Source organism: Symphodus melops (genome assembly GCF_947650265.1).
Source record: "Symphodus melops genome assembly, chromosome: 7".
In the NCBI taxonomy this organism is placed as follows: Eukaryota; Metazoa; Chordata; class Actinopteri; order Labriformes; family Labridae; genus Symphodus; species Symphodus melops.
This window is the reverse complement of record NC_136697.1, coordinates 16157549-16181415: the sequence shown is the minus strand read 5'-3', so window position 1 is coordinate 16181415 and position 23867 is coordinate 16157549. Positions and strand designations below refer to the sequence as shown.

The window sequence follows — 23867 nt, the reverse complement described above, 5'->3', positions numbered from 1 at the left end:
GATACAGTCCATACAAGCCATGCCTGTGTGGAGAATATGTAAAGGACATGTGTCCTTCTTAAACAGAAGTCAACCTTGAATTGCATCAACCTTTCGCAAATCGCAATTTTAACCCAGTTAGTGAGGTGTAGAAGCCTTATAGCTGCTGTAACAATAAGTGAGTGCACTGTCAGAAGCAGAATAATCCTGTTAAGAAAAAAGAGTGCACTTTACAGCACATGTGTTTCCATACAACTGTCTGCACCAGGACATGTAAGAATTATTCAACTCAAGGTGGCATTCAAGAAGGGACAGCATGTCATATGTTGGAGTCTGAACGCTTGAAAGTCTGATGCCATGTTCCTAATTCACACAAGAGGCTCACGCTTTTCTTCAGCTGTTTCTTGTGTAAGCGCACTTTCTTACATAAGCATATGAGACTGTTTGTTATTTCTGACTTCAAGCAATCGATATCTTGGAACAACTTCGTGCCAAAAAGCAACAGTATTTTAAACACAGTGTTGTTTCAGGACATTATTGTGTCATTTTGCATATGTGGAGTGTCCTTGAATTGATCACAGTTTCTGATCTGCATTGGCAAACTTGAATGGCTGTCCCTTAGGGAAATGCGATGAGATGAAAAAGAAAAATGACGCCATTTATGATGTGAAAAGAAATGAATATTTTGATAAAAACTTCTTACAGATCTGTGGTCATGAAATGCGTCACATACCGTAGAAATTAGTGTTATTGCACTTTTTCTTTTAATTCAAATTATCCTCGCCAAATAAAGCAACCAATAAAAGAGGCACGTTACATAAAAACAAACATTTCACAAAAATCTTTGAAGATCTAAATATTCATTTTTAAGTCCCTGAGCTACAGAGAAAGCCAAAGATTTGTCTCCCTTCAGCTCATTTGGAATTTAGTGGAAGAGGTCGCATGGCAGTATGAGTCATAAAATGCGTTAGTTCCAGTGCTCCACCTAACATGCTGGAAGTTCAAAGAGATGATTTTAAGAGTAAAGCCACACATTAATCAAAACACAGGAAAACAAACAACGCTGACACGCTACCTTAAAATGTTAATGTGTTGAACAAACATTTGATGTTCATGTGTTTCATTCGTTGTGACCTCAGCATAAATTTACGAGTCTGCATCAGTCCTGTGAGTTCACTTGGAACAAACAAGCAAACACACGTCATTGATAGCAGCACTAAATTGATGGCTTAATTATCTTCTCCTCGTTGCTGGCTGCACAAATCTGGATAATTGAGTCACGTTTTTATGCAAGACACCTTTAGTCACATGAAAATGGCAACATAATAAGAGCGTGTTATAGAGAGGGAAGAGTGGTATACTAATGTATACACGGTCCAAATTTAATTTTCATTAATCACTAATTATTGCAACATTAACACCATAAAATGACAATGAAAATTTACAAAAAAAAATGGCAAAATATCTAGAATGAAGCTTTACTGTATGTTGTGCATTGCAGTGTGTTGCCATTGTTACTACAAATACTACTACTAGCTGTTGTTGAGAGCCAATATGATGGCTTTATTGTACAGCCTCCCATACAGACATAATGGTTCAAATGAATTGCAATGCACATTATTATCGGCTCTAATAAAATAAAAGTCATTGAAGATTATTGGCAATTTGAAAGAAATGTGTTAAAGTCAGTTTTATGGCTAAGACAAGAACAAAAAAACGTGTAACAGCCATTTAACAATCGATATGAACTCTGCACATTACAAAGTTTGTTTGCTTTCACACTTCATATATATACTCATAATCAAATATTTTAAGTTAAAAATTGTCCCCACGAGGGTTGTCTCGACTATTTTGTCCTTGTTTCCTGCAGACACGGCATCTGCTGATGACACTTTGTAGAGATGGTCCCTTTACTGTCCGAGGAACAGGTTTACTGTAGGAGACAGTAAAACACACACACACACACACACACACACAACAAACCTGTTAGAAATGTAATTATAGGGGCGTGTGGTAGCTCACCTGGTAGAGCACAAACCATTTAATAGTGAGCTCTTATCGCAAGACTGAATTCAATTCCATCCTAGGTCCTTTGCTGTGTGTCAACCTCTCTCTCTCTCTCTCTCTCTCTCTCCCTCCCCTTGCTTTCCTGTTCATACAGGCAATAAATGTTTATATCTTGACGAGCTTACATTTTATTATTATTATTATTGGAAAAATCTTTTCAATTATTATTATTAAGGTTATCCAACCCCCCCCCCCCCCTCCAAAAAAAAAGGAAAAAAAAAAAGTCAAAAATGTGATTTAAAAAAAATGCCTCCAAGCTTGTTTCTGCAGGAGGTAGCAGTTTACCTGAACATGTTGTTTGGGTCTAGGGAGGACAGCCAGTAACTATAGGAGTCAGGGTAGTAGTTACACGTCCCCTTGCCATGACACTCGATGAAAGGCACTTGGTGGAAACTTTCCAGACATGAGCCGGGAGACACCAGGGGCTGGGAGGAGCCCTCTGCTCCAGCACCAGTTTGCTAAAATGTGTGAAGGTAAAAAAAAAAGACAATTTTATAAAAAATAGTAAATGAGAACTTCAAAGACTTCAAGTAGGGGCAGTAGTAAATGATTTTTTTTTTTTTACCATGACAAATGAGTATCCAGTCCACATGCTATCCCAGGCTCTGGGACATTCAGGTAACAGAGTTGTTTGGCTGTGCACAGCTATGACATTGGAGGTGATTTCACACACTGAGCACCTGAAGGAGCCATGCACATAGACAATACATTATGTTCCCAGTCAAAAAAAAAATCCAGTTCATTAAAATAAAACTCAACACATCTGAAATGTATTATAATAAACACAACACTGCCTTGTGTTTTACTTTGGAATAATTAGGGTAGTGTCTGCAACAGAATCTGATAAGTTATTCAGACTTATCTGTTGAATGCAAATCTTTGACTGATGTCTGCTTTTCTTTTAGTTAAGCAACACATCAAACTCATCCGCCCACATTAGCCTCACATTTTACTATGTTATTTAGTGTTTCAATTTTTTTTGCTAACTTAAAAAAAAAGAGATAACATTTACCAAAATATTATTATTTTTTCAACAAATGTGAGTAAAGCTAACACCTTCAGACAGCATCAAAGACACACTGGTCTGACCAAAAAACAAAAAACAAACAAACATAAATGCATAATTCAGTGTTTTACATGTTGTAATTGATTGACATGTTGTAAAACCTGACAAACAGAGAACACTGAATGAATCCTGTTCCACCAAAATAAGCTCAGGGCTGACAAACAAATAAGAAAGCAGCAGCATAACTTGTTCACCATCTCATGTCCACCGAAGCAGTGAAACAAACTATTTCTAACCGGATAATATTGAGGGTTTTCTTTTGGTTTGTTACTGTATGGAGAGGAAAGACTTCTTCGGGCATTCAGATATTCAGCTCATGGTTGAAGTCTTCTGGACAATAACACTAAATGATATGACCAATTTGATTTGGGGTTTTAAATGTTACAGCCTGTCTGCCCTTTGTAGATGATTTAGCTATAGAAAATATAAATACAGGTTGTAATAAGATATATTTTATGTATTATATACTCTTTGTTGAACCCAACAGTTGCTTCCACCTTGATTTATGGAGCCTTTCTTTACTTTGGTGATTTTAACAATTGTTTTTATGATGTGCTCTAAATGTTTGTCTTGCACACTTATCATTTCTGTGTGTCTGTGTGTGCAACCACTGACAACAGCTGCTAAAATTCCTGCAATCAAGATCTATTCTATTTTTTTGTTGTATCAGAAACTATGTTTATGTGCTCCTTCACCTGCTGATGTAGGATGCCAGCCTGTCTCCTGTGATGGCGACCATGTTGGCGGGCATAGGCTCGTTGGTGGACAACCAATAGGAGTAGTGGTTACGAGAAGCATAGCGGCAGGTAGCTTCATTGTCACAGAACATGAAGGGCATGGTGGAGAAGCGAGGGAGACAACTTCCAGAGGTGCCTGAAAGACAGTATAAGGGGTTTAGAACATTGTCTCCAGTAAAATTACATTATTTTAGGTTGCAGAAGCTGCAGAGTTTTTTAATCCAGGCTCTTACCAAGGTCCTGACCATGAGCTCTCTCATTGCCATTGATGAAGAGGAAGGAGTAACCAGAATAAATAAGGCTGCTGCCATGAGGGCATTCAGGTATCAACATACTCTGACTGTGTCTAGCGAACAGGAAACTGTCCACATAATATGAAGTAGTGCCGCCTGGCAACCCTGGAGGACCCTTGCTGCCTGGATTTCCAGGAGGTCCGTCCAATCCTGCAGATGGAAGAACATCATTAATAAAAGAAAAAATAAATCACGAAGAGCCATCATAGAGGCACTTTGTTTGGGGAGTCTTTTTTATTGTTTGAGGAGTGTGCAATGTCAATACCCGTTATCCCTCTGAATCCCTCACTTTATGTAGCATATAAATCCACATTTAAAGTTCAAGTTTGGATAATTGAAACTGGTTTTCTAACAAATACCTCCACTGTATCATCATATAAGGACATATAGAACGATTTAAAAGGAAAGTCCTATCATGATCTTCACACATTTATACTTAAACTAACACACAACCATACACATACACACCTGGCAGTCCTCCTCTTCCTTTGTCGCCTTTGTAGCCAATAGATCCTGGCCGGCCTGCTGGGCTGGAGCCACGCTGTCCTTTGACACCTGGCTGACCTGTTACAGAAAGTTCAAAAAAGTGTCAAAAAAGCGTAAAGAAAAGCAGCAATCAAAGTGGCAACATGTTAAATACTCTGCACAGGTCAAAAGTGATCTGTTTTCAAAATGTGGTTCGAATGATGAAGGAAAACTAGTCCAATGAGCATAAGGTGTTAACTGTAAATATCCATGATATGACGTAAAATGTATTTATTAATGACGTGTTGTGTTTGTTTATGGTATCTAACCTGTTAACTGAAAAGTTATGTGTACTAAACTATAATCCTGTAAAAACTTCAAGCATATAAAATGTTGGACCTGGTTGGCCTACTGGCCCTGGGGGTCCAGGGCTCCCTTGGGCCCCCTTATCGCCAGGGGAACCAGGGAAGCCAGGATCTCCTGGTTCTTGTATCACCTTGCCAATAGCTTGTCTGCCCTTTAAGCCTGTAAGGGTGGAGCAAGAGTCATTTGAAATATTTCAGAAATAATGGACTGATGAGCTGTACAGATAGAAGACAGTAAAGGCTTAATATTATTCTTGATTATTGTGAGCATTAGTAAGAAGTCAATTTGCCCAACCAGGTCGTCCAGGAAACCCTTTCACCCCAGGTGGACCAGGTGGACCATGGTTGTATCCAGGGTCCCCTCTGTCACCTGAAACACAATGGTGATAAATGAATGGTGAAAGATATACTCTTTTTTACATTTCATGTAAATAAATGACATTTTATCAGGTTTCACAAACTAAGGGGAAAATCAATCCTCATATATCTGAGTGTTCTCTCTCCCATTTGATCTCAGTCCCATTTGTTTTTCACCTTAACTGCCAGAACATAAATCAAATGTGGACTATTGCTCTTATGTGATGACACGTCTGCCTTTGTCTGGGGAAAAACCAAAGACAAATCTTAATTTATAGGCTGAAGTTGAAATAATAGATTACCAGGAGGGCCTTGGAATCCTGGATGTCCAGAATCCCCTCTTGGTCCCTGGCCTCCAGGTCTGCCTCTTTCACCCTATGGAAACAAACAAAAAAAACAATAAAGGTGAGAGATTAGACTTAAAGGGATACTTTACACATTTGTATTAAGCTTTGTATCATTACAAACTTGGTAAAAATGTTGAATGGTTGTGCATCCCACCCTCATTTTCCCCTGAGAGGGAAAAGCTCTGTATTTTTCTTTTCTGTAAAAGAGCCTCTGATGACAAAAAATCTTAATATTTTTGTCATCGGAGGCTAAGCTACAGACCTGTTACAGATCAGTGGGCGTGACCTCACTGCCAGAATCAAAACTTAATGTCTGCCATCTTGGGAGGACGCTATGCTAACCAGCCCTATAGAGAAAGCTGATGAGAACCCAGAATGGCAAAACAACCAATGCTTCAACTTCAAATAGATATGTATGAAGGGGAAGAAATCTGGCAATCAGTTGAGAAAACAACCATATGTCTTGTAGACAGACTGTAAAACACCATAGCTTCATAGAGTGGCTTGCGGAGCTGTGCATTCTGGGAGTTGCTTTCATCCACAAGAGCCAAGAAGACACTTTCTGCCTTTTCTCTGTCAAGAAGGCACCAACTTCAAAATTCACATTTTTGCTACATACAGTATATGACCCAATGTCAATACAGATCCATGTTTCAACGGGTGAAGTATCCCTTTAAGAAGATTAAACATTTGAGGTTCTCAGTTACTTGTGTAACGTTAAAACAGATTCATCTCATCTTTATTTATTTGTGCAATAAAACTTCACCAAATATCTCTTCAACAGAAGTTATTGCATACTAAACTTTTAAGAGAAAGTTTGCTTTGAAAACAGACCAAACGTGTATTGTTGAATGAAAAAATGAATGACTTAGATCTTTACTCTATTTAAATCCTTTTTTTTTTTTTTTTTTTTCAAATGATTAGTTGAGTTCACTTACAGGACGTCCTAGAGCGCCTTGATCTCCTGGTGGTCCACTATAGCCTGGGCTTCCTGTAGGACCTGGATCCCCTATTTCTCCTTTTAACCCAGGCACTGTAGGTCCTGGAGGGCCAGGTGGACCTGGATAACCTAGATATGAGGTCAAAGAGGCCAGAGATTACTAAGTATCATTCTAGTACAATTAAATACATTATGTGGTAACTTGTAAGAGTATCAATTAGACCTAAAAGAACTCCAGAAAAAAACATCTGCACGAGTTGGTCAAATGATCCTTTATCCTTGTTTTAAAATCTCCTAAACTAACTAAATGCTCTAGTTTAGGGGGACACTGAAGCTCAGAATAAAATGCTGGAGCATACATCACTAAAAACAGAGCAAGCTCATGCAATGACATACATGATGAGTCCCTCAGATCGAAGTCTACACCTGCTGAGAATTTCAGGGAACATAAATAAGAAGGCAATTCATGCAGTGTGCAATTTAGATTGTGGTCCACTTCAGGATCCCTGCTTGTACAGGGGAAATATAGGAAACCCTAAAGTTCAGTCCAGTACATCCATAGTCATATTACATCCTCACCCAGGTTACCAGCTCTCCCAGGAAAGCCACGATCTCCTTTTGACCCAGGAATACAAGGGCCATCTCTTCCTGGTAGTCCCCTTGGACCAGAGGCCCCAGGTGGACCTGGAGATCCTTGGTCTCCTATGGGCCCAGCTGGAGATGTAACAGATAAACCAGGAGGACCAGGGTTCCCAGATGGACCTACACAGAGCAAATATGTGGACGTGTCACGATGGCAACGAAAGTGAATCATATCTGAATACATTACAATTGATCAGTTCTGATGAAATATATCCTCCACAACAAAGGAAACATGTGTACCATTGGTCACTGATAGGCCTATCATTACATTACATAGTCTATGTGTTTAAGCCTCGCTGAGCCAATCTCTGTCCCCCTGTGTTAGGCCGTCCAACAGTTTTTTCGAGTGTTTCTGGTGGGTCTGATCTCTGTCTGTTTTAAAAACTTGAATTTCTGCTCCAAAGTCTGATTTTATTTTGTCAACAGTGGATTGCTTTTCCACCAAACCTAAAACTAAATCAAAACATTTGAGGTTTGTAGAGGTGCACAAGAGATGTGTGTTATGCTATGCAACACAACAGGTACATTTAATGTGTACGTACCATCACCAGAGACTTACCTTGTTGACCTGGAGGTCCACGTCTGCCAGGTGTACCTTCTGTAAAAACTGTAGAGGAAAGAAGGAAGGAGGTTCAGGCATGGCATTGAGGTTGTTGAAAAAGGAAAGGCTGCTCCAAAAGAAAAAAAATGGTCTTGACATAAAGAATATACTGTATATATATAGTATCCATAGGCGTATTTAAGAGTTTGTAACAAACAGCAAATTCATATTTTTTTAGAAACAATCGGAACTTTTAATTCTGGATTCCCCATACTCGTCTCTCCTTTTTGCCCTGGTGGTCCAGGGATCCCATCCCGGCCCTGGTTGCCTTTTGGACCTGCATAACCGACAGCACCAGGCACACCTGGATTTCCTGTGGTACCGATATGAAAATAAATAAGAAAAATGAAACTTGAAAAACTGGGCTGTTGATTATTTGAACAGTAAAGTTTGGATGGATAAATTAGTTCATTAAATGTCGCTAACGTACCTTTAAATGTAAACTTCTGAAAAGGTATTTCAGAGGACTTTACCTGGTACTTCAGGTCCGGGGCGTCCTTTGCATCCTGGAGGCCCGTCTGAACCTTTAGCTCCCGGGTAGCCTGGTGGACCTGGAATTGCAGTGTACATTGGAGTTGTTTTAGCAGACTGTGGTCAGAACGTACAATAATCCTAACCTGCCTACTTTTTGTGATGAGTGGTTATTACCATTTTGTCCCACCGATCCAGGGTTTCCTTTAGCTCCTCGGTTTCCTGGATGTCCTGGTGGTCCAAAAAAACCTGGTTCACCTTTCTGACCCTTCAACGCATTTGTATTAATGAGCCCTGGTTCACCCTATGGAAAGAAAAGTAAATAAAGAGGAAAGCAAACCAGGAAATCAAAATCAGTGCATCCGATATATTTTTTAAATATTATTTAAGTATTCTACTGGATTAAACTCCAATTTTTTCAATGTGTTACCTAGACCATATAAATCATTTTTATCAATACCTTTTGTCCAATGGGTCCAGGTCCTCCATAGCCATAATAGTTTGGATCTCCATTTACTCCTTTGGGACCAGTTCGACCCGGTGCGCCATCAGGACCAGGTACTCCATGGTTTCCTTGATCTCCTTTAAATCCTTTTGGACCTGCGAGTGACATTTAAAACAAGTATTCATGTTATGCTAAAAAGGGATCACAAAACTGCACAACTCTTGTTTCTGTATTTAGAGGTCTCACCGGGATGCCCTCTGACACCTGGATCTCCTGGGGCACCAGCAGGTCCAGGACCTCCCTCTGAAGTTGATCCATCAATACCTGGCTCACCTGGGGGACCTGGATACAGATAAGCATGCAGCATATACATAGAGTCTCAAAAATGTTTGCTATTATAATGGTAATTATTAGGTGCACCCACAAAGAAATATCCCCAAAAGTGTCTTTTAAAATGTGAAACAGTTTTCAAACCTCTTGGTCCAGGGCCCCCTGGTGCTCCCTCTCTCCCTCTCAGCCCCGGTGGTCCCATTCTTCCAGTGTCTCCCCAAGGACCAGGCAGACCAGGCTGACCTGGCAGAGTATAGAAATAATACTTTCACTGATTAGCAGCATTATACAGTAATACAAAGACTAAATGTATTTATGATTTAAAAACCAATCTGGTAAAATAGAAATACCATTTACGATCCCAAATGAATTAAAAAAGGCGTGTTTAAAAAGGGATATTTGAGCTCAGTTATACAAAAGAACTCTATCCTTGATGCTATATAGCCATAATACTTGTATTGTAAAGCTTACCCGGATCACCAGGATTTCCTGGGGGCCCCAAAATGATTTCTGATGGTGGTGGTGGAGGACCTGGGATACCTCTGGGACCTGTTTCTCCATTCATACCTGGGGGCCCCGGGGATCCTCTGGCTCCATCAGGGCCAGGGTCACCTGTAAATCACAAATAGGACAAAACTTCAATGAAGCAACAACATAAGTGAGAACTTCTTAAGATCTGTAAAAGAGTTCATTCAATTGTAATGATTAAATGTGGGTTTTTTTGTTTGTTTGTTTGTTTTTTTACAGTTTTTTCCCCTTGGCAGGAAGGTGAAAACTTTGTGACTGATATCCTTACGGGGAAATATGATGTATCATATTGTATCACATTGTTTCATATGTGCCTGTTGTTTGTATGTTACCTATTTGGCCTGGTGGTCCTGGAATTCCAGGTAATCCATCTGGTCCATATCCGGGTACCCCATCTGGTCCAGGGTCTCCTCTGTGCCCTAAAGAAGTCCATGTATAACATCTAAAGGTGGAATCTAAATAGATGTCTATACATTTGTTCTGTTTTACACTCGCTGAATATTTAAACTTTGCCATTTAATCATTTCTTCCAAGAGAATTTGAAATGGCCATCTGTGATATAATCACAAGGTTTACTAAAAAGTACAGAAGCCACTAGAAGAGCGATTTCAGAATCTCACATCTATGTTCAAGAATAACACATCTACATTGGTTGTTTTGGTCTGTAAGTAAAACATTCCAGTACCTGGTTTACCAGGCAGACCACTTTGTCCCTTTATCCCTTTCCGTCCAGAAAGCCCATGTGGACCTGGTACTGATGGCCCGATGAGACCTGGCTCACCAGGGGCGCCAGGATGACCAAACCCTGGTAAACCTACATTTCCCTTCTCACCAGGTGAGCCGTTAGGTCCTTGGATATGAAGGAACAGTTTATATTTGTTACTATACACTGCATTACAGGAGAGATACTATTTGACATTAAATGTGTTTTTCTCATCCACCTGCAGCATTCATTTTCCTTCTGGACTTGAGGACCTGACAGGAAAGAACGTGACATCACTACACACACAACAAGGTCACTACACACTGACCTGGATGTCCTGGATACCCATCTGTTCCCGATTGTCCCCTTGGTCCAGGTTCACCTTTACAAGAATCTTTATCACCAGGTGGTCCACGGGGGCCTACTGAACCTTTATATCCTTTATATCAGGATTGATTATAGAGAAAAAAAATGGCTTAACATAGGATTTTATGAATTTTCATAAAAGTTTTCATTATGTATGAATTAGCTGTACAATATTATCTGTAAGATCTTTCTGTCAGTCTGCAGGCTACAATTTCATGCATATGGTACCTTTTTGTCCAGGAAATCCAGCTTTGCCATTTAGTCCTGGGTTTCCAGGTTTGCCAGGGTAGCCAGGATCTCCCACAGGCCCCTGATCCCCGTCTACTCCTGGAGGCCCTTGAGCTCCAGGAGGACCAGGGTATCCAGGGCCACCATCACCCTTATGTTCACAAATATACAGCAGATTAATTGTGTTTTATTCCCAACATAATGCAAACAACTTGCACTATGTCATTGTTGTTGTGCTATTTGTCTATCATGAATATTGACTTTATAGAATATGCATGGAGAAACAGTGGGTGTTATATGTGGCACTGAAACGGCTGTACTGTCTGTACTCGCTGAAGGATTTTCAAAACCAATAAGTCATTACATTTTTCTGTAATGACGCTGTTAGTACATCAGATGTTTTCTTTCCAAAAGTTAAAGGAGGAGATTTATACCATTATTGCTACTGTTTGATAGAAATTAAGTTAGAAACATCAGTTTTGTCAAAAAGTAACAAAAGAAAACTCTTAATCACCAACTACTATATATAGATATTTGATAATTAAAAATATGACATGTTTTGTAGTTTACAGCTTTCAATAGTTGACAATATTTGAAGCAGATTTTTTTCGTGTCTTTGACCTTTTGTCCTGGAAGACCAGGAACACCTTGCGGACCTGGCTGACCAGGGAAGCCCCGACCTAGAAGGCCTAAAGGACCTGGCTGACCCTTTTCACCTGAAAAACACACCACATGAACAAATAAATGTTGTATTTAAAAACAAGGAACATACTGACAATACAAAACTCTGCTCTAGGAATCTTCAGGCTTTTATCTAAAAGGCATACATTTTTCTTCTCATGTATATGTTCATCAACACATTAATTACCTTTTGGGCCTGGTTCTCCATGACTTCCTGGAAAAGAAACTTCACCTCTTTCTCCTTTCTGTCCTGGAAAACCTGGATTTCCTGGGATACCTGGTGTTCCTTCATTGCCTGCATGAAAGACGCTTCCATCATTTTTTTTGTTAAAGTCTCTATAATCTATTGTATAATACGCCATCTATTCAGCCATTCATCAGTCACACAGCCATGCTTACCCGGTCTCCCAGGTATGCCAGGTCGACCTTTAAATCCTGGAGGTCCAGGAAGTCCTTTGAAGTGGATGTGGCTTGGCTCTCCTTTCTGGCCTGGCATCCAATCAAGGAGAGAGAGAAACATCATGGAGGTCTGTCTGTCTGTCTGTCTGTCTGTCTGTCTGTCTGTCTGTCTGTCTGTCTGTCTGTCTGTCTGTCTGTCTGTCTGTCTGTCTGTCTGTCTGTCTGTCTGTCTGTCTGTCTGTCTGTCTGTCTGTCTGTCTGTCTGTCTGTCTGTCTGTCTGTCTGTCTGCTGATTCTTTCATGCAACCTGTGTTAAATTACATCTCAGTATGAATGCATCCTCACCTGGAATTCCAGACTGTCCTGGCAGGCCGGGTACCCCAACATCTCCCTTTCTTCCTGGATATCCATCAGGCCCAAACCCTGCTGGCCCAGGGTGACCAACTGGTCCTGGTCTGCCCAAAGGCCCCGGTGAACCCGGGAAACCACGGTCTCCCTCTTCCCCATGGAAAGGATACTAGAGAGACAACAAACTTGTTGAAACAATTAGGAAATGTGTTTTTTGTATGTGGGTTGGATAAAGGCACATAATTGGAAGAAGTACAGATGTTAAACTCAAGTCCGTCAAATTTTTCTCACCGAATCCCCGGGCGGTCCTTGATCTCCTTTGCGACCAGGTAAACCAGGAAACCCAGGGCGGCCATCCGAACCAGGACTGCCAGGCTGTCCTGGGTCTCCTGTGTTCCCCTTAAACCCAGGGGTGTTATAGAAAGATGACTCTCCTTTTTGTCCAGGGGGACCTGGAAATCCAATTCCACCATTAGGGCCCTTTAAAGAAGAATGATTGTGTAAGTGTTTAAAATTAAAACAAATTATAACTGCAAACTTCTTTTAAACAGACTTTCTTACTGGTATTCCAGGAGAGCCTCTAGGACCTGGGATGCCAGGATCCCCTTTAGCCCCTGGTCCTGGATTAATGCCTGAAGGACATACATTTATGTAAGTTAATATAATAATAATAAAAAAAACTATTATGAGCTCGAGAACTAAATGTAAAACAGTAATTGATTGCAAGGTAAAGGTGTTGGGATCTGTGTGTGTTTCATACAGAGAATTTTTTTTTACCTGGGTCACCCGGTGGACCCCGGGGACCCGGTGGTCCAGTTGGTCCTGATGTGAAACACTCAAAACAAGGCTCCCCCTTCTCCCCTGTAAAGAACCATAGGGAAATGTTTGTGAATCTCAAATCAATAGCAAATAATCTATAATCTATTTACAATCTGCGTTTTTTTATCTTTGTCTTTCCAAATCATTCTGTTCAATGAGTGTTATGTAGCAGTTTTATGAAACAAAAAGTCAAACCAAAGTACAAAACAATAAAAATGTATTCATGAATTGCACCAACTTTCCCACCTTTCATTCCAAATCTCCCATCATATCCATAGGGTCCAGGCTCACCCTTCATTCCCTTCATGCCTGGGAGACCCTTGATGACCCTGTTAGCTAAAGACAGCAGCAAAGTACATCAGTCTACTTGATTAGCTTTCCAAATACATTCATTTGTTTTACATTGTTACTATGAATGCTATGCTTGACCTATGGAAAAAGGTAGAAGTGTATGCTGCACTGGGTCAAAAACTAAGAGGAATCAGGTGCTCTTCAAGAACAGGGGACAAGAGTAAAATCAGTAACAAAAGGTTTGGCTGTCCTGAAGACAGTCTTAACTGAAAGTCTGAGACACTTTGATGCACAAATCCTTTGTTAAACATGAATGTAGCAACGAGTTTTGACTGTAGTGAACTGATTACATATTTGTGAAACACAATGCTCTCTGTTAAAGTTGGAAAAGGAAATGTTCTACACAGGAATTCAAGTTGTGTTCATACATGGACTCTCTTGTCTAGTCAATAACTAAGATACCATTAGTATCTTAGTTATTGGTTTAACATAAAGCATACAGCACTATCCCCCTGTAGGACAATAATAGAGTTATAAAAGGTGTTAAAAGTTACAACTGTAACTTTGACTAGTTATAGAGAATGCAAAAAAACCCAAAAACATAAAGGTGTAAGTAGAAATAGAATATGCACTAGTTGGAACATAGCCATTTGCACACACTTTTGTCTTCAGGTGGTCCAGGTGGGCCTTGATCCCCAGGATGCCCCTGGTCACCTGGATCTCCATCCAGTCCTGGAGGTCCTAAATAAACATCTCCTGGCTCCCCAGGGTCTCCCTTTGGGCCTGGAAAGCCCTTGGGACCCTGAGGTCCTGGCACATAGATCCCAGTTAACTGGCCTGTAAAATATAAAGTGAGACTTTGAGTAATGGATTAATTTAAAACGAAAGAGAGAGAGAGAGAGAGAGAGAGAGAGAGAGAGAGAGAGGGAGAGAGAGAGAGAGAAATAAGAAAAATGAAAATAGAATCTTTACTGCACACCTGGCGGTCCATCAGGTCCAGGAAACCCAACAACACCTGAGAACAAACGGAAAGTTTGGCCTCTGGGTCTCTTTTCTTAATGTCTGATTGTCTCCTCATGCAGCATTTTTGTTATCTACCTTGAGGCCCAGGGGGTCCAGGTTGACCTGGGGGGCCAGGATCTCCGGGGTACCCTTTAAATGCATCCACCACAGGCCCAATTATCTGCTAACAAATCCATCCGTTGCAGTTACAGGGCAACTATAGCTTGATTAACTTTTACCATAGGACAAATCTTAGAATCTATAAAAATAATTTCTTGTTAGTGTATGTTTCAAAAATAATTAACGACTAATCTATCAGTTTGGCTTGCTGGATATGTCTGTCTTAGTTAGTAAAATATTGTAAAAAGGTTTGAAAAACTGACATCAAAACACCAAAAATTTCAGTAGAAACTGATTAGAATAAACTCACATCTCCAGGTGGACCAGGAAGACCTCTATTTCCCTTTTCACCCTTCATGTTAAGACATACAAAAACAATGATGATGCACTGTAAAGCATACTGATCCCTCAAAAGATGATATTGTGTTTGCCACTGAAAGAGCACTGACCCTCCCTCCTGGTGTCCCTGAATATCCCATATCGCCTTTGCGGCCAGGTCTGCCCTGGAAACAACAACAACAATATACATATGCATTGTATTGAAAGGTTATACATAAAATAACGCAATGACGCTGTACAATGTAATACCCTATATCCAGGTTGTCCAGGGTCACCATCCTTCCCTGACTTTCCCTATGAAATGAAACAAAACATGAAAAATATGTCTAGCTACGTAACACACAATTTCAAGTAAGCCTCAGATTGAAAATTCTCTAATGATCCAGATTACAGCATTTCTTAAAAACACAGATACAGTAGGAATGATAAATAGCATGGCTGTTATTCATGTAAAAGCCTTATCAGACTGCTCTTTCAAAGGATGGGTATACTGTAAACATTATTTTTTATTGTTTGTGTTTGTGTTGCATTAAAAGTTTGTGCAGTAAAACCAAATGTCAAATTACAAAATATGAAGTATAAATACAAATGTCTAAGACCATGTCTACCACCCACACCAGGACCTACTGATAAAGCACAGTAGCACATTCATCCCCTTAAGATGCACCACTGAACGCCACAGGAGGTCATCTGTGTCAACAGAATGTAGAACTCCTCCCTCTGAGAGTCAGACACCCTGTCTGCCCTGTAGGCTGATTCGCTGCTTTATATGCAGCACTCCACGTCTTATTGGAAATTCTACTTCCTATTATTTCATAGCTGTATACACCTCCCTCTTATTGAAATATGTATTAACATCCTAATGCGCATATCTTTTTATATCTCATATATTTGACATACTCATACATAAACATATTTAGTTGTACATACTGCAATATACTTCCAATCTATACTTAATCCTAACACATGTATTGTATTTTTCAATATATTGTACAATATTGACAACATATTGATCCTCACGCTTATATCTTTTTTCTTTATGCTAATATATTATAGTTTAATGCTTATATATTTTAGCTTATTGGCTTAGATCTTATATCTTTACACTTTATATTCTATAGGAGCAATTGTAAAGCTTCTCCCAGGAATAATTAAGTATTTCTGGTTCTAATTCTAAAATTCAAATACCATATCATACCATACCACATTTATTTATATAGCACTGTAAGTACAACCAACATTGTGCCAAAGTGCTTTACAATATACAAATAGGATAACTGAGTAAGGGATTCACAACGTTATAGATTCTGTATGAAGCCACAAAAAATATTAGGAATATAACAGAAATTATATAGACCAAAGTTCATTAATAAAAATCAAAAACACATTTTTTTATATTTTCTATCTATAAATTACTTTCTTTTCTGTCTTTACTTTTCCTGTTTGTTAGCAAATCAAAGTGAGGTTAATGCTGCATTACTGCCCTCTGCTGATCATCCCTGTTATTGCTACTTTCATTATTACTGCCCAAATTAAAAATATCCATTGTTGAAATCAATCATTTGAAACATGAATTTTAAGGGAGAAGATGTAGGTCAGTTAAATCAACACAGACTGTATGTAGTTTCAAGTGTGTGAAATCTAAAGAGGTCTTAATGGTGAGGGTGAATGGCAACAATTACATGTAGTATCTTACTTCTGAGCCCTCCAATCCTCTATCTCCCTTTACTCCTTTAGAGGAGAAACCATCACCAGGGTCTCCCTGGGAAAAGAATTTGATCACAGATAGAGTATACAGTACACACAGTGCTGAAATGAAAAATTTGATTTTGAGATTTAAGAAATGAAACAGGTTAATGATTTTTAAAATGTGCAATGCCAGTGGGAGAATCTGATAAGAGTGATTAAAAAACAAACAAACAAAAAACAAAAAAAACCACACACTTACTGGTTCACCCTTGCAACCCCTTTCTCCTGAATCCCCTTGATTTCCTTTTTCACCCTGAAAAGCAATCAAACTCAGGTTGTATTTTGGTTGCTGGACTGAAAACAAAATGTAACGTCTTGTCTTGCTGTCTCTCTGTATATTTCTATAAAAGCTGGTCCTTCAAACAACGTCTATAATGAAGTGATTTCAATTAGCAGAAGTTTTTTCTGTAACCCTTCCTCCAGGTTACTTAAGCCCACCCATTACCAGATTTTCTTCTTGTACGGTTCCATAAACTAAGAGAGCTCTGCATGTGTTGTCCAACTAGTTATATGATCTGTGGCTTAAAAGTGAAAGTGTGAAAACTTGTTCTGAAACAGATCCAGCATGTAAAGTGTGACATCATCAGGTTTTTTATTTTTTTAATTTGATGAGTGAACATCCAAACACGGTGAGAGAAATGTTGCATTCTGTGCACTTATGTCATACTAAAATTTAATTAGCACTGTAACTCAGGATAACATACTCTCTAAAGACTGGCAGACTGACAGACAGACAAGACAGTGTACTGTAGTAGAGGGTCCAGCTCTGTCTGCAGCTGGAATTAAATTCTATCTGCAGAGGCTTGCAAAGCAGAAACAGACAGCTCGACAGACACATACACAGACACTATTTGACATGTTATTGATTTTACGCTGCGGCCAAAATATGGGTTTGTATAAAGATGGTTTTCCCACCATGTGTTACAATACCTTGATCAATGAACTCCCAGTGTGATAATCTTTGATCCGACCTGGAGGCCCCGGTGGACCCATTGGTCCCTGTCTACCCTGTTAAAAACAAAATGAGCTCCATCTCAAACGTGCACGAGACTTAGTACTCACAGACAATGTTATGATCCAGTCACAGAAATGATAACAGGTAGAAAAAATGATTATGCTATATTGTTCTATCAATGCAACATTAGCATCTGTTTATTTGGCTTTTACCTTGTTATAATAGCTGTGTGTAAAAAAAGGAAATACCTTTAGACCTCGAGGTCCTGTTACACCACCTAATCCTTCTTGACCCTGGAGGATGGGAATGAAGTTGTAAGTTATTTGTATAAATAATTAGGTCTCCTGGGCTTTCTCAAAACATTTCGCACACCTCAAATTTTCCCCCCGTTTGGTTGTTTTCAGGTTCCCATATTTATCATTCTTGTTGATACTAATTCTCACCAACTGGTAGAGACTCATGTCCTTCTTTTGATACACTTCATCCTATCACCACCATTGTTTACCTGTCTCCTGAGAGAAGTCCGTGAGGGAGGACCACATCACAGGCAGAACTGTACTCTGCATGCCAAAATAACTGAAACATTTGCAGACGGCACCAAGGCCAACTCCGAAAAACTGACAACTGTGACATTTTAAAACAGTCAAAAACAGCCCACTGCAGCTGTTATGAGCTTGAGAAAATTCTCAAGTTAATGTGGAGCCTGATAACCTGGGGATATGTTGCACACACCATGCACAGAGGCTATAGTACTCATTACAGCGGCTGTTTTTTAACCCAACCTCAGCTGTTTGCTGTGTGTCATCCCCCTCTCTCTACCAATATTTCCTGTCTCTCTTAAGCTGTCCCATCTAATAAAGTCAAACCATCCCCCAAAGTAACTTAAAAAGTGTATACAGTATCTAACATGCATGCACAAAAGCAAAAATAAATAGCCGACTATGTTCAGTTGAGAACAAAATAAAGTAATTAGTATTACCTTGAATCCAGGTCGCCCTGGACGTCCAGGAAGTGCCTGTTAATTGAGAATTCAAACAGTTTTATTAAGAGACATAAACTTTGCAACTTTCCATAGCCTTTATTTACCAGACAAGTACTCACATCAGAGCCCTGTGGTCCAGGATGACCTTGTGGTCCATACTCTCCACGGACACCTGGATCTCCCTGAGATATAAGGGAAGTTTCCTCTAATTGTAAATGTAAATACACTTATGTGTAAATGTATATATGTCTACTTAACTGAAGGTGTCGTAAACTGTAGAGAAGATTTTGCACAAAACAAAATTGCAGCATTAATGGTTCAATCTCCATAGTTACCTTTTCTCCGTCCCTCCCAGGCGGCCCAGGTGGCCCTGGTGATGTGTTTTCTGACAACCTAGATTCACCCTGAGAAGGAGAAGTACGAATCATTGAAATTTTAGCTGTTCAATGACTTCATTTAGAGTTAAAATAGCTTACTACGGTTATGTAGAAACACTACAGGGGCGTTATTGTAATACTCTCTGTCCATATTTATACTTATAATATTGTCACTGTAGTTCACAGGCTCTGCATAAGACTTCATTACTCATCTTCATGCATCTGAACACTCGACATGTGCTCGGAATTACAATAAGCACATTCAATTTCTTAGGGGTTGCTTTGATGAAAGATTGCAAATACCTCACTTCTTTATGAAAAAGCATGAATAATCAGAATTGGAATTATTTCTCAAAGAGAATTTGACTTTACTAATTAAAACAAAGGTTGTAAATGACAAATTCGCCCACATTGTCCTGCTCAATATAGGTTATGTTCTTTCTCAATTCCGATTTGGGAATAAGGACAGTTCTTGTTGCACCAAATGGAAAGACACACTACATAGGAGGAAACACGCAAAAAAAAGTCCTAGACAATGGATTAGTCTCTAATGGATTAAGTAGAAAATTAGCTCTGGCAGCTCGGGGAAGCAGAGAGGGCACCTGCTTGTGCTGTGTTATGTTATTGTTTGTTCTTGCTGCATTAGGTCCTGCTAATAAACAGGAGGCAGTAATTGTTTAGAAATTCTGTTATTTCGCTCTACAAAAATACAACAACTGACCCTGTGTGACAGCACAGAAAACATTTTATTACCTTCGGTCCGGGCTGACCTGGAGGACCCTGTAAAGTCAGAACAAAACTAACTTCAATTGGTCTTAGCAACAAACAAATAAAGTCCAAAAAAGAATCAATCAGAACACAATATTTGTATTACAACATGCTACAACCAAATATTTTACAAAACGTAAAGTAATTCTGTGTCTTACTGGATCTCCATCAATACCATGGGCCCCAGGAATACCAGGATGTCCATCGTCTCCCTGAATGGATATAATGAGTTCAAAATATGAAAAAATTACATCCCTTTTCTGTGGATTTAACGAAGTGTGGTCTGAAAATCAAGTATCCATTTGCTATTATTTGAGGAATTACCCAAAACTGTAAAATGGATTTTATTTCACGATACCATGTTTTTAAAAAGTAATATGATCTTACATCTGTTCCATTGCAGCCTGGGGCCCCATGGGCTCCAGGAGGCCCTTGTAAACCTGGGATACCCTGAGAAAGTGTAATAACAGAATATAGTGATAAATGGAGGAACATGCGCTAATACAGGATAATGAGAGAATAAGACACCTTACCGGCAAACCATGAGACCCAGCAAATCCATCTTTGCCTTTTGGCCCCTATAATCACAGAATCAAACCAAGTATCAGACTCAGGAGCTACAGAGTGTTTACATGGTCTGAGACACAATGTGTACACTCTGTCTATACACATACAGATAGATACTGTACACAACTCATACTTTAGCAAGTCTCCCAACAAACATCCAAACAGATATTTCAGCACAGTCATGTTACCAGATCGCCTTTTGGCCCATAAACTCCTTCAGGTCCAATGTTACCCTGTCAAACCAAAAAAAAAAAAAAGCTTGAATGAATCTTGTGATCTATGCAGAGAATTGCTAGTCAAATCTGCAACAAAAAAAATAAAAATTGAGTCGAATAATGTTTCCCTCTGACAACAGTGTTTAATTGAGGCGCATAGATAGTATACAAATGAATGAGTTCTACCTTTTGTCCCATTGGCCCCGCATGACCATTTGGTCCTGGACGCCCATTTGGCCCTGGGTGACCTCTCTCTCCTGGTAAACCTCTCTCTCCCTATGGGAATATGGGAGGCAAAGATATAGAAAACATTCTCCTCGATCCATGGAAGCACTATGTGGGGAGAAAGGTCTGTGTGCAGTACAAGCTGCAAAATATATTCATGGTTGTCACAATTAAGACAAAATACAATTTTTGTTTGTTTGTCAATAATACTTATTGTAATTGTATTGTATATATTTCAGTAATCAATTGTAAATCATAATTTTTCTGTCCTGCTTTGGCAACATGGATTGTCTATTATATCATAGTTGCTGTATGTGAAAACTGAAAATGATACACCTCTCAATCACAGTAGAGAGTTCATTTGCAAAATGAATAAAGATTTCTGTTCAAATGTTGTCAGGTATGGCAAGGCTCATATCAGTGAATATTTTGATTTGACTGGATTTTTATCTGTATATCTAGCCATAATTAATTTGAACCCCTGACCCCAATTAAGAAGATTGTTGATAGAGACCTAACAGGAAGTTATTTGTTCTCAGATAATATCTATTTGGCCTTTGCACCTACAGTAATGTTGCTTTTTTTAAATAATGAGACATGCTTTAGATCTTGTTGATGAATAATACTATTTGTGTAGTACAAATAGAAAAGGTGTAGGTGTTATTTTCAGGAGACCTGACATTATATACTATTAATTAATAATAATTGATTGAAATAAATATTACAAATGGAGATGGATGGAGAGTTTCTTGCTCAGTGCCACACAAACATGATCTACTGGTAGACATAAACGCCACAGGGCCAGAGTTAGTGTTTGCCTTGTGTTGTTTTTCCCCTAAAATAGATAAATTAAAACTCTCTGCTCTGAAAAGTGTGTCCATGTTCATTCATTTCAATAACATAAACATATTGAGCAGGCACACACTTGACCTGTTGAGTACTTAACCAGAGTAGTGACTATTAGGCCAGTATTTGTGACAGAAAAAAGCAAACCCTTAAAATTGGTAGTTTTAAAACTAAATGAGGCAGTATTACATCATCGTATGTCATACTATTAATGACCTATTTAAAAAAAAATAAAAGGCAGATGATCTACTCACCCTGCTGCCTTTTAGTCCTTTACAGTGACATCTGGATTTTCCATTGCATACACACTAAAAAACAAATGTAAATGTATTGTGTAAATGAAAAAGAAAGTGACACTGAAAAATAATGACACATGCCCTTCTACACGACTGTTAACCAACATCATATCTTGCAACCATTTTGCAGAAACTTTTAACAAAACTTGTTGAGCTGAATGTGAACTGTCCTGAGAGAATTCCAGCCCACAGATTGGAAGCACACAACTGAACGCACTCCTCTGTTTTCCGTGAACAATAAATTGCTGCTTTTACAAACAGGGTGCAGATCAATAATTTGTTATTCCCCTGTGAGGACACTTTTGTAGGGCAGTACTGGAGAATTCATTGATGCAATTTCGCAAAACAACACCTATAATTCTCCAGTGTTACAAAGCCTTCATCTACCGTCTCTCTTTTAAACACTGCATCCTTTAATTCAAAGGCTTTAAAATGATTGCTAATCACCATAGCGAAAGGTTAATTGATGCCAACACCATAAAAAGGTGGAGCTATGATAAGAAAAAAAACATAACGAGCACATACATTAGTGGGTTGTCTCCAGGCTGAATTATTTTCCAACAATAGACTATCAGCTTCTCATATATGAGCCATTACAGCTAACGAAAAGTTGTTTCAGATGCATTACATTAGAAATTCAACTGATCTTTGGAGGGATCGAGTCATTTAACAAAAAAGAGAAAAGTGGGCATGGTACCATTTATTTATGTATTTATGCATACCCTGAAATTTGAAAAGTTTGAAGTCTGAAAGTTTACTTCTATAAATTCTATTTCTAAGTCAACATAAAATAAAAATAAGCATTAAATTGAAAATTAACCGTACATAATTATATGTGTCTCATTAGGAATCAGACTTAGTTTAGATCCATGCATATAACAGCTATTACAGCTATTAACCTATATCATCTTCAACATTTCATCCATATAGTTATGTAAAAGAATATTTATGGGAAAAGAACCAATATGAACAAATGAATAAATCTTAGTTGTAGCCTTTCCGACAGTTTGTTTTTCTTATACATCCTCCCCTTTCCCTATGACCTCCTTCATAAAAGGCCCACCAACATGATCCACTAAAGGAAACTGTACACAATGAAGTATGTGAACAAACAGACAGCAAAAAGCGTGCATCTCTCCAGAAAACACAATATTTGAAGATGAGCAACGAAAGTCACAAACAGACCCAGCAGGGTTGTAATAAATCAAAGTTCAGGCTGTGAAGAATGAATGGTGCTGACATTGTATGCAAGAGGAAACACTCTGTTATAGAAAGATGCTTAACTGTTTGCTCCTATAAACAGACTTTAAGTAGGAGAGTCAAAGCAAATGACAGTTTAAAAGCTTTACTAAAAGAAACAAGAACTTTAGGTCACATATACGTAAGCTGAAACATTACGAAAGTTTATTTCCTTTTTTTTTTCCTGAACAAGTCTTATCTGTCAGCCACAGCAACTGAACCCAACTCTGCTGTCAGTTATGGAAGACATTATAGGCAACAGTATGATCTTGAAATACTTCCCATCAATCTGTATCCTATGTGTAAACAATACAAAAAAGCTGCTCTTGGTTTGATTAAAACGGATATTTCCACTGCACAATGTTGGGTCAGCAAGGAAAAAAAAGAAATACCTACGTTTTTGGCCCCAGTTCCCATCAGCACCACAGCAAACAGTATCAGAAAGACTACAGAGACAGGCTTCCTCATGGTTGTTCCTTCCTCCAGTCAAATCCAAAGCTCAGGAGTTAAAAAACAACTTTTTCAGCCTCCTCTTCATTAAGCAGTCTCACATTGCATCAACCAACTGCCACGCTTTGAGTGATTTTGGGTGATGGCTTATAGACAAATTAAAGCTCTTGATCCACATTCGAGTGCCTTGATAGAGAGGACAGCCCATAGAAGATGTTTAGTTGGATCTCAAAGGGGGAGGTGGTCTGGTTCTTTCCTAATGTGGTCAA

The 23867-nt window shown here is 39.0% G+C and overlaps 1 protein-coding gene across 2 annotated transcripts; it reads right to left on the bottom strand.

The window, feature by feature from the left end:
• Nucleotides 1–1340: 1340 nt before the first annotated feature.
• LOC306827415 (uncharacterized protein) lies at nt 1341–23758 on the bottom strand. 2 transcript variants are annotated; one of them, XM_079349201.1, is made up of 52 exons: nt 23545–23758; nt 21868–21921; nt 20729–20818; nt 20516–20560; nt 20294–20338; nt 20148–20210; nt 19919–19972; nt 19746–19772; nt 18951–19019; nt 18735–18797; nt 18613–18648; nt 17882–17926; nt 17609–17686; nt 16878–16931; nt 16626–16691; nt 15179–15223; nt 15040–15093; nt 14901–14942; nt 14567–14654; nt 14448–14483; nt 14129–14305; nt 13424–13513; nt 13136–13219; nt 12920–12990; nt 12650–12838; nt 12356–12527; nt 12011–12100; nt 11799–11906; nt 11552–11646; nt 10931–11081; nt 10665–10775; nt 10319–10483; nt 9966–10052; nt 9577–9717; nt 9250–9348; nt 9022–9117; nt 8791–8930; nt 8508–8634; nt 8333–8410; nt 8074–8172; nt 7818–7865; nt 7196–7378; nt 6615–6745; nt 5632–5704; nt 5268–5342; nt 5007–5132; nt 4611–4706; nt 4083–4292; nt 3808–3985; nt 2612–2726; nt 2332–2504; nt 1341–1912 (listed from the first exon to the last, which is right to left on the bottom strand). In XM_079349201.1, the coding sequence occupies exons 1-52, from the start codon at nt 23614–23616 to the stop codon at nt 1795–1797; spliced, it is 5022 nt and encodes a 1673-aa protein (XP_079205327.1). In that variant the 5' UTR covers nt 23617–23758; the 3' UTR covers nt 1341–1794. The 2 variants fall into 2 exon arrangements, with proteins under 2 accessions (XP_079205327.1, XP_079205328.1); XM_079349202.1 differs by having other exon boundaries at nt 14567–14651.
• Nucleotides 23759–23867: the final 109 nt, after the last annotated feature.

Excerpts from the sequence above, each read along its gene's own strand:
- LOC306827415 (XM_079349201.1), bottom strand. The coding sequence starts at position 23,616 with ATGAGGAAGCCTGTCTCTGTAGTCTTTCTGATACTGTTTGCTGTGGTG. Across the intron at positions 7,866-8,073 it reads AGGGCAAAAAGGAGAGACGA|TTTTTACAGAAGGTACACCT; the intron begins GTATGGGGAATC and ends TTTCCTCTACAG. Across the intron at positions 5,133-5,267 it reads AGGGTTTCCTGGACGACCTG|GCTTAAAGGGCAGACAAGCT; the intron begins GTTGGGCAAATT and ends CCACCCTTACAG.